At 31.3% G+C, this 10,898-nt stretch overlaps 1 protein-coding gene across 1 annotated transcript; it reads left to right on the top strand.

The window, feature by feature from the left end:
- The first annotated feature begins 6 nt into the window (after positions 1-6).
- LOC134237066 (E3 ubiquitin-protein ligase RNF123-like) lies at positions 7-3,676 on the top strand. Its single transcript, XM_062719147.1, has 7 exons — positions 7-112; positions 502-690; positions 1,294-1,454; positions 1,808-1,959; positions 2,421-2,512; positions 3,079-3,164; positions 3,409-3,676. Exons 1-7 carry the CDS (start codon positions 104-106, stop codon positions 3,533-3,535), a joined length of 816 nt encoding a protein of 271 aa, XP_062575131.1. The 5' UTR covers positions 7-103; the 3' UTR covers positions 3,536-3,676.
- The last annotated feature ends 7,222 nt before the right edge of the window (positions 3,677-10,898 follow it).

The raw sequence follows: 10,898 nt of genomic DNA, 5'->3' as shown, positions 1-10,898 counted from the left end.
AATCTTCAAAGAGATATTACTGACTGATTCAGAAACGGCTACTAAATTCCTAGACACATTGATTAATCAGCTGAACTGGTCTTTTTCTGAATTTATTGGACTTATGCAAGAGGTATACTTTAATAAGAGAAAGATTTTTCTTTCCTTAACATTAAAATGAAAATCACCAGAGAGCTATAACGTATATTATTTAAATGAGCTCAGAATATATACATGTACATGTATCAACCTTTTTTTCATAGATTGAAATGTTTTATTTAAAAAACTACTTATTTTTTGAGGGGACAGATTTTGTGGTTTAAGAAAAAACGACTAGTGCCAGGGATTTGATTTCATAGTTAAGAAAGACTCTCTGTACTCTAGTATGAAAGATTAACATTTCCTAGGGAATGTAATAATTCTTTTCATACCATGAAAAACTGTGAAAATTAAACCCATGCAAAATTTATTGACTTCACAGTATTTTCTATGAAAGACATGCAATTTAACTTCTAATTTTAGATTCAGCAGCGGGTTTCGAGAACTGAGTTGCGTATTTTGGAGGCACGTAATCTGAAGATCTGTGCCACATGTTTTGAGATCGCGGTCTGTCTGATGAGGGTCCTGGAGATGGTGGTCTGTGTCGCCCCGGAGACCGTGTTAGATTTCTCCCGAGACTCCGCGGAGCTGCTGCTGGGAAGGCTAGTACAGGTCAGATGAAGTGAAATGTTGCTTATGCACTTATACTTGGTTTTTGTTATTTTAGGGTTGATTTTAACATACTGTAGACGTACATTTTTCCACGGGGTCATAATTCCGTGGAATCTCAATTTCTATTTAATCCGCAGGTAGAAAATTACACAGATTTTCTAGACTGTCACTATATGCCTTAAATTTATATCACATACGCTTGGACAAATTTCTGCGGATTATTTGTAACTGCATATATAGCGTAAATTAATACCACGCGGAAAAAAGTACTTCTACAGTATTTGAAACATTTATATAATTCAACATCTATGACCATAAAAGTTTCTAAATGGACCAATATTGCTTCAGAGAACTGCTTTTTTATATCAGATGAATTTTTTCAGTCTGCAGTTAGCAATACTTTATGCTACTGAATTGGAAAATAAGTTTTATACATGTATTAATACCGTATCAACTGAAATTTGTGAGTGCAAGACAAGAATCTTCAGATAATATTTTCAAGGAAACAATGTTGTGCAAGAAATGGTTTTGAAAATTTCTTTTTTGGTTAGAGAATGGTTTATACTATGACACTTCACTTAAGTAATCTCTTTTAATTTACAGCTTCTTTGTCATGTGTTGAACCGAGTGACGAGTAAGAGTGGGGTATTTTGTACTGTGATTAGTCACTCTATCCAGGGATTGGAAGGCGTGTCACATTACCCCATACTGGCTGTTACAGTGGGGGTACTCAATCAGCTAGTGATGAAATCCAACGAGAAAAGGTCTGTTTATTGATTAACCTAGTGATATGCATGTAATAAAAAATATCTATAACAATTACATGTAAAGCTTGTATCTTTTATATTAAATTAATGTTTATTTTTTTGTTCTGTGCTAAAAGTAAAGAAATAATTTATGAATTAAACACAGTTTAAGAGTATGAACTGAAAATATTAACTGTTTATGTCAATATGCTTGGACAATGGTTTAAATACTGAAGTTCTGATGATGAAAAAAGTTATGGAATTGGCAGGTACATTTTGGTATTTCAAAGAACAAAACTAAAGGTCAAGGTCCTATTTACATGTATTTGGTTGTCTTTCTACAACCTTGACCTTGTTATATCCTATTTCAGCCAGGAGAAGGTGATATCCTGTTTACTGTCTGACCCCGCCTTCCAGATCTCCACTCTGGAGTTCACCCTGGGGACCCCCCTCCCCCAGGCCTCTGCCAGCACCGTGCCAAAAGTGAAGAGAGACAAAGAAAAAATCTTCAACTTCGAAACATGTAGGCTTTACACATTTTGTTTTTAAAATACAAAATCTATGTTAAATGTTAATAAAACTCATTGGTTTACATATTAACATATAGCTGCAGGGGTGGCTAAATTTGAATAGGAATCATTATTTCCAATTTTTATCTTGCTTTCAAAAAGAAGGATACACTGTTATTTCTTGTTGATGATAAAAACATGACAGGTTTGTAGGAAATTTCATGGTTATCACCAGAATGCACAATGTATAAAAAATTTAAACTTATGAAGTAGTTATATATAGCAATTTTAAGTAATCTAAGCTCAGTGAGAATTTCTTAAGAATTTTGGTTATTGCTCTATATAATCTTAAGGAATACTATTATATGCAAGAATTTAATTTTCGCGAGCACACTGTCTCGCGTAATTACGCGAAAATAAAGTTCTCACGAATAAAAAGTGATTTACAGAAGAAGGCCTATATATCAAATTTCAGGTGAAGAGATGAGTGAAAGTGAAACCAAAGCTGTGAGAGATTTAATTAGCTTCATGATAAAGAAGCAAGAGAGCTTTGAGGAATCATGCGAGGTAATTAAAAATGGAGAACATAAAAAAATGAAATTTTCATAAGATAAACAAAGAAAATGAAAGTAGAGTTTAAAGTTAAAATATATGGGTTCAGTAAGAAAGAAAAACTACAATAGTACAAATTTGAAAATTCCAAACTTGTGCGTGGAATTTTATATGAAAAGTTAAAATCTCAAATTTACTTTTACACTACATATACCGAGAACATTATATCGCAGGTGAACAATATTCAGCAAAATATAGAATTTGATTTAATTCTGCAAATAGAGTTCTCACCAAATACATGTACATAATTAGCTTCTTGCTTGTTTCAAGGAATTAATAGTACTGGAATGAAAACAAGAAATGTTAAAAAATAAATTTTAGTGAAGTCTGATGAACATCATACATAAAGATGTATTTATGTTCCTTTGTTATTATAATGCAAGACCAAAGCCAAGTCAACTGAGCTAGTTTTTGATGGATTAAAAGAAAATAACAACAGTTGTAATGAAAGTGAAAAAATGTCATTTATTGAAGTTACATAAAGATGTATGTATTTGAGAATATTTGTTTTCATTTAAAAGAATATTAAAGAGGAAGACCTGTGTACAATATGCTATGCCAACCCCATCTCTGCAGTGTTTAAACCATGTGGACACCAGTCCTGCAGGTAAGGTCAAGGTTTCAAGAATGATATATGTGACTGAAGTGATTTTTTTTCAGTTTATCCTTTTGATATATATTATTACAATGATATTCAAAGTTGTGTGTTACATGTATCTACAACAAGATTTTTCTATCTTTTTTTCTTAGCAAAGGATACATGCATTTTAAAGACCAAAGCTTGAAAAAAATATTTGCTATGTTAGAAAAATATTCTTGATGTACTGATTTTCATTTCATCTTCTTAATAGAACGTGCATCAGTCATCAAATGATGGGAAAGAAGGAATGCTTCTTCTGCAAAATAATCATAACTGCTGTAAATGACCTCCAGGGTCACCAGATTCTGACCAATCAAACTGCAGGAACTGAATCATGAGTGTGGAGCCCAATTGGCTGATGCAGGAAAGGGAGATTACTCTGCTGTGTTCTACAAATAGCTACTGCCACTTCTCATTGTGTGTGTTTTACCTATTATCTATTTGTTAAAGTTACTTTTTTTTTAAACTTCCAAGTTTTTCATATTCATGACTCTATTTTTTTAACCAATGATTATAATGAATCAAACAAAGAAACAAAGAGAAAGAATTGTATTTTTGAATGTGTACAGTAGATGCCCACAGAACTAATTATATCATATAGCATTTTTGTAAGGGATTTAAAGACAGGAAAGAGTACATAAAATGTGTGATTTTGATGTTAAATTTTTTTTTAAAAACTTGAAATATTTTATTGATTATCCATGTCTATGACAGAAATTACATGTATGTTGTATAGATACACATAGTGCCTATTTATGAGCAAGATTTGATATGCTGTGATATTTTTAAAACCCTGGTGCATATAACATTTGGGCAATTGTTATTTGTTATGTAGTGTTTATAAATTTATTATGTTAAATTTTGATTTTTAAAGGATTTAGTAACACGTTAAGTATAAAAAGTCCCATGTTTTTATGTTTTCATTCAGTGTAGCTAGCAGTTTTAAAATGTGAAAAAGAAAATTTATTAGAACACACTTATTGATTAGACAGAAAATAGATTGCTTTTCTGCAAAAGCAATGAGTGATTGGTTGTACCTTTTTTTTCTCCCAGCCCGAATTAGGTGCATATACTCTTTCAGTAGTTTTATACATGTAGACAACATTGTATTTTTTGTATGCAGTCAAGGTTAAAAATTAATAGAAGTTTTAAATTTAGTAATTTTAGCAAATGGGTTATGTTGAGGGCTTTTGCAATATGTTTTTCAGTAGCATACCTGTCTTTTTTGTTTCACCTTTCATTCTGCTTGTCTGCTAAGAATGTACCATGCATTATTTAATTTACACATACATGTATGCCTGACGTTTAAATATGATGAGCTTGAATTCCCGTTGTTGTATGCCCCATGCATTATGTGTGACATTAATGCAGCTATTTATTCAATGTTTATATCTTGTGTTGTTCAGTTCCTCAGGAACATTGTGTTACAACGAATTTCATTTATTGAAATAAATACAGGTACACTGTACACCTCATATAAAGGTTCCTCAATATGGAATTCTTTTTGTATCATGCTTGATCTGTTATGATTTTTGTTGATTATGCACACATAAAAGAACAACTGTGTGTTTATGGAAGTCCCCATTTCTGTCTGTCTGTGATTTCCATCTTACATGATTGTATCACTCAAAAGAAAGCACTGAAAAAAAAGTGATTTACATACTTAATGGGAGTTTCATTTTGAGCAAATATATAGTCATTAGTAAGGGGTCAAGGTCAAAGAAGTATCAACTCTTTAATTCTATTCTGTTTTATTGATACAAGCACTTCAAGCATTTTCTAGTTGCAAGAATCGTTCATATATCAAATGTACTCCAGCATGCTAGAGGTTCATGGCGAGATTCTTTAGACTTGGCGCCACGTAACCGAGGTATATAAGGAGCATAGGGACGTTAACCAAGGCTCTTACTTGTAGGGGTAATATCAAATGCAGATGGAAAAATTATACACTATACTTGGAATGAAAAGTTGCCTGTAAGATTTCAGTGTGTTGTAATTTATACCAAAGTAAAGTCATTTGGAATTAACATCTTTTACATGAATTAACTTTAACAATGCTAATATCATAATAATTGTTTACATTGATTGTTGTTTCAAAGACATAGTGCAAAGGTCGAATAGAAAGAAAAATCTTTCTATAAGCATGAATGTACTGTACATTTTATTTTATGTGAAATCCAAAGGGAGTATTAGTTCATATTAAGAAATTTACTGGACATTGAAGGGGGATTATTCATGTTTATGTTTTTTTTTGCATTTTTGCAAATATATTTGATCGAATTTACATTTATAATGAACTCAGAGGAATGTTTCAAAGTGTTATAATTAAAAAGCTTTATGTGCAAAATATTTTTTCTCTGCCTTTGTTCTTGTAACAATTTCATAGAGAATAATTAAAAGCAAGTAGATTTATCCCATCTATAAATTAAAATCAAATTCATAATTTATACAAGATACCATGTGTTAAGTTGTTGTCATTCTTATCCATGCACCCAAGAAATCGATATATAAATACAGATCCCTTTAGAACTAGAAATTTGACATATATACCCTTACCAATTAGGATCTATATAAAGGTCCCTTCTGTTACTGATGTGAACACTTAAGTTTTAACTACTGTTATACATGAGAGAAAGTGTCTTTTTGTCCAGTTTTGCCCTGCAAGCTATGTTATAATTGTTTGCATTTTACTGATAAAATACATTTCTTTTGGAAAATCATTAAGGTTCAAGCAACATTTTATATGAGTGAGCTGAGGGTTTATGAACCTTAAATAATAAATGATATATTAAATGGATATTGTTAATTACAAATTTATTGAGGAGGAGGGATTTTTCTTCAATATCCGATATATAATTATATCAGAGGTGTTATAGAAATAGTTTAGTCGGAAAATAGCTCCTCAGAGCTAATCATTGTTGATGTACCCGACTTTAAATAAATATTATCTTATCTTATAGAGAAGTTTGTGGACTAGCGCCATAATACAAAACTATTACATGTAAGGTATACAGCAGAGTTTGTACACTTTGAATTAATTGTCATTGTTTTTGTAAGCAATGAAATGACTACGTGGCGCAAACTCAAAATACGAAATCATATTTCTAAAGTGAATCTTAAGGAGACAAATGGAAACCTGTGATCCAATTTTCACCAATGTTGTGGAACAAAATTTACAAAGAATGAATCCTCTTAACACTGCAATCTCGCCCCTTTTTAAATGCAGAATTTTACCCTTTTAAATAAAAACAGTGTAATCGTATAGCTAAAGTCTTCAAATATAGTCTATACAGATCCTAATAAAGAATTTTTTAGGAAAGAGACTTTTAATATATACATGATATGGATTAAATAAAGTCGCATATTTCACAGTAAAACTTCGCCATTCGCTATATGTAGGCCATTGTAGTATTAGCATTTGAATGGGAAGGCGGGGCGTCTATCAAGCGTGCGATTAGTATGAATACATAAGCGTGTGTTCGAAGTGTACTACATTTTATGATGAAGTGACACCTAAAAGCCCCTTTTTTAGTGCATGAGACTGAACTCATATAAGCATCCTTTTTTTAATTAGTCAGGCTTAATTTTTTTTCCGCTTAAATTACGAGCTATGTTTTAAATTATTTATTAGAAATTCGTCAAATTATTTATATATAAATACACACAATAGAATTTGTGTATAGAACGTATAATGCTGGATTCACTCTTTTTCATACTTAAAACTTTGTTTTGATAGAGATAATAATCAATCCATTAAATCTTATAATTAATTTGCTTTTTACATTCACGTGAATAATTATTTCATATCATGTACATATATATAATTTTGCGAAGTTGGTGTGCTACAACAAATGCAGATGAATTGTGATATAAAACTTCACTCTGTGTATGAAAAATAAATTCGCAAGAAAATGAAGAAAATTAAACGTCAGTTTAACGTCAATATTATTGTTGCTGGATATAAAAAAAACGTTCAGTGTTAGACAAGTGTAATATGTACAGTCCAGATTGCATTGTTAAAAAAATTCTCGTCCTCTAGTGAGATAAACAATGAACCATTTCAAAAAAAAAAAAAAAAAAATTACGCCTTTTTTCATTCGATTTATTGTTACATACTTATATTTATAATTAAATCTTTCATTGTTGTTTGATTTTGTGCCGATGTAATTAAAAAGTAACATTTGTAGTGTCGCCAGATGAAACCCGGAGTTTCCCTCTATTTATAATTTATTACATGTAGTAATTTGTTGTCCCCCGCTTTCGCGAAAGCGAGGGGACATTAAATCTCATTCGTCTGTCCGTCAGTCTGTCAGTCTATGACTTTCATATTTCACATGTGTATTCCTTGTGACAAGACCTTTCTTTGGGTACCACCAAATTTGACCTTTTGACCGTGACCTTGGAGTTTGACCCACTTTTACACAAAAATTCCAAACTTTTACTTTGGCCATAACTTTTGAATAGTAAGTACTAGGACTTTCATATTTCACATATATATTGTTTGTGGCAAGACCTTTCATTGGATAACAACAACCTTGACCTTCTGACCTTGACCTTGGAGATTTACGTACTTATTAAAAAACTTTAACCTTGACCATATTTTTTGAACGGTGAGGACTAAGGCTTTTGTATTTCAAATATGTAATACTTGTGAGAAGACCTTTCATTGGATACCAATTACTTTGACCCTTTGACCTTGACCCTGGAGTTTTAACTACTTTTAAAAAACTTTAACCTTGGTCACAACTTTTTAACAGTAGATACTAGGACTTTTATATCTCACATATGTTTTTCTTGTGGCAAGACATTTCATTGGATACCAACAACCTTGACCTTTTGACCTTGACCTTGGAGATTTAGGTACTCATGAAAAAACTTTAACCTTGACCATATCTTTTGAACGGTGAGGACTAAGGCTTTTGTATTTCATATATGTAATACTTGTGAGAAGACCTTTCATTGGATACCAATAACTTTGACCCTTTGACCTTGACCCTGGAGTTTTAACTACTTTTAAAAAACTTTAACCTTGGTCACAACTTTTTAACAGTAGATACTAGGACTTTTATATCTCACATATGTATTTATGGTGGCAAGACATTTCATTGGATACCAACAACCTTGACCTTTTGACCTTGACCTTAAAGATTTACGTACTTATGAAAAAAACTTTAACCTTGACCATATCTTTTGAACGGTGAGGACTAAGGCTTTCGTACTTCACTAGGTAATACTTGTGAGAAGACCTTTCATTCGATACAAACAACTTTTACCCTTTACCTTGACAGGGCTTTCATACTTCACATATGTAATCCTTGTGAGAAAACCTTTCATTGAATAAAAATAAATTTGACCTTTTGATCTTGACCTTGGAGTTGACCTACTTTTAATTAAACTTTTTTTTACTTTGGCCATAACTTTTTAATGGTCAGGATTAGGGTTTTCATCCTTCCAAAAAAATCAACTTCAATGATAATTTCTAAATTAATGACATGATAGGATGTTCATATTAGACACAATATGTCATAAAAAATAACATCTCATCCACAAAGAAACCGAAAGCGGGGGACCACAATTCTTTGAATTTGCTTGTTGGTTTTACAAATCTTTTTAATGCCTCACACATCCATTTCTTTTCCGTAAGGATTCTCTAATTTAATTGGAATTACGCATTTGTAACAAACGGTTTATTTTCTAAAGATATGATAAATTGGTATTTTTTCAAAAAAACGATCGTAATTTTTTTTATCTTCCAAGAGTCAATGAACGTAACGCTGATGTGATGTACATGTACATGTATGCAAATTGATAATATAAATACTCTCGGTATTTTTTTTTTCAAATTCTGTATTAATGAGATATAAGCAGTAAGTGCAAGCTTTATGCTACAAGCCTCCAAAATATATTGATAAATACCGGAAAAAAATCAAACAAAATTGACTGAAATAAGAAGTAATTAATCAAAAATTTGAACAAGTCTTAAATTAAATATACCGTTTTAAAGAAATTTTATCCCATGGTACTTTAAATTCTAATTACCTATTTGAAAAGGATTTGACCATCGATACATGTAGCTCGCAACACTGGACACGATGTCGCATTATGAAAGTGAATAGGTTTGAGTCACGTGTTCATGCTTTGTTATTTATGAGGTCAAAGGCGGGTTGAAATTTGTAAACAAGGTGCCTTTACTATAGAGACAGGTACCCGTGATTTTGCACCTTTTTGGAAAATAACATGTGAGCGCACGACTGTTTCAATTTCTTTCATGAATTAAAATGACAAGTATAACTCTTTACATTGACCCTATTTACTACAACTTGAAACATCAATGCGCTCATATAAAAATTGGGCTTTCAAAATGGGGGTGTGGCCTAAAGTCTATGGGAAACCGATGTAAACAACATACCTCTGCTATATTAATCAGATAAATACCCAATTACAGTGCAAGTAAGTGAAATTTGAAAATGAAATTAATAAACTACAATGTTTGATGAAAAGATTAAGAGAAAAATATGTAGAAATCCTTTAAACTTATTTTTTTGTAAATTATCGGGGGGCCAAATGTGGACGTTTAAACGATTCATTCTTTACCTCATTTCTTTGTAAATTCTTTTATCTCCAAAATAATATATACATTGATAGACCGGAGAGCTACAGTGCCACCCATTGAAAAAAAACTGTATATTTATTGCGCACAAAAAAGAGCGCTCGGTTCTTGATTAATTCTTCCAAATTCTTACCTCAATTGCAAAAAAAGCTAGATTTCAATAAAGTCCTTACTCCTCTGTCAATTACTTTAATTCGTAGTTTACATCTGTAAGAAGTGCGTTGGACTGAATTATCTTGCAAACCAAAATGGTAGTATATAAATAGGCGAAATTTTTTATGATCTCGATTTCAGGGCCAGGAGCGCTATTAAAAACAATTATTATAAGGAATGTGTTGTTGAGGAAACAGTGAAAGAATATGTTAGGAACACACGGTTATAGTAATATTTTGAGATGACAGTTTTAAAAACATGGAGAAATAAATCGAGAAACAGTGCACTTTTTTGTGCGCAATAAATATACAATTTTTTGAATGGGTGGCACTGTAGCTCTCCGGTCTATCAATATATCTATTTTTTCGGAGAGCTACAGTTCTGCAGCTAAAATTTTCTTTGATCTTTATAAAATAATTTTTCTTCAAATTCTCAAGAGTGTAATATAAAAGACACCGGAAAGGGGGTGATTTCCCCCCTAAGAAAGAATCTTTACATATTGAAACTTTTGGAAAACTCGCATAATTTATTCACCATGCACTTTTATTGCGTCATTTTAATCTGGAAAATTGTGACAATTTGTTTTCAAATCTTGCACAGCCCCAGGGTGGAGAATACCTATTATATTTTTAACTCTTTTTATATAATCATAAATTATCAATTATAACTTTTTGTTTTATAGATCTTTGAGTCATCCTTTTTAATCAATGGTTTCAGCATTGAAAGGCTGATATTAGCTCTTAATTATTTTATATGAATTTTTTGTATTTTTTCAAAGAAAATGAAAAAAAAAAATTATATCCAAATAAGTTAATTGTTTTCGAGTTAAAAGTTTGCTGTAAATGAATGCATCATATGAATATCTAATAAAATATGTAAAGAAAGGCTAGTAAAGACTTTTAAATTTTTTTTTATAAAAAATTACAATCGCCCATGCA

This window comes from Saccostrea cucullata, unplaced genomic scaffold (genome assembly GCF_032062105.1).
Source record: "Saccostrea cucullata isolate Sc308-1 unplaced genomic scaffold, CSIRO_AGI_Scuc_v1 ctg3564, whole genome shotgun sequence".
Lineage (NCBI taxonomy): Eukaryota > Metazoa > Mollusca > Bivalvia > Ostreida > Ostreidae > Saccostrea > Saccostrea cuccullata.
The sequence above is the reverse complement of the archived record's forward strand: the minus strand, read 5'-3'. Positions and strand labels throughout refer to the sequence as shown.

What these genes read in the sequence shown, in the direction of transcription:
- LOC134237066 (XM_062719147.1), top strand. An exon ending in AATCTTCAACTTCGAAACAT is followed by an intron (nt 1,960 to 2,420) that starts GTAGGCTTTACA and finishes ATCAAATTTCAG; the next exon opens with GTGAAGAGATGAGTGAAAGT. An exon ending in TGTGGACACCAGTCCTGCAG is followed by an intron (nt 3,165 to 3,408) that starts GTAAGGTCAAGG and finishes TCTTCTTAATAG; the next exon opens with AACGTGCATCAGTCATCAAA.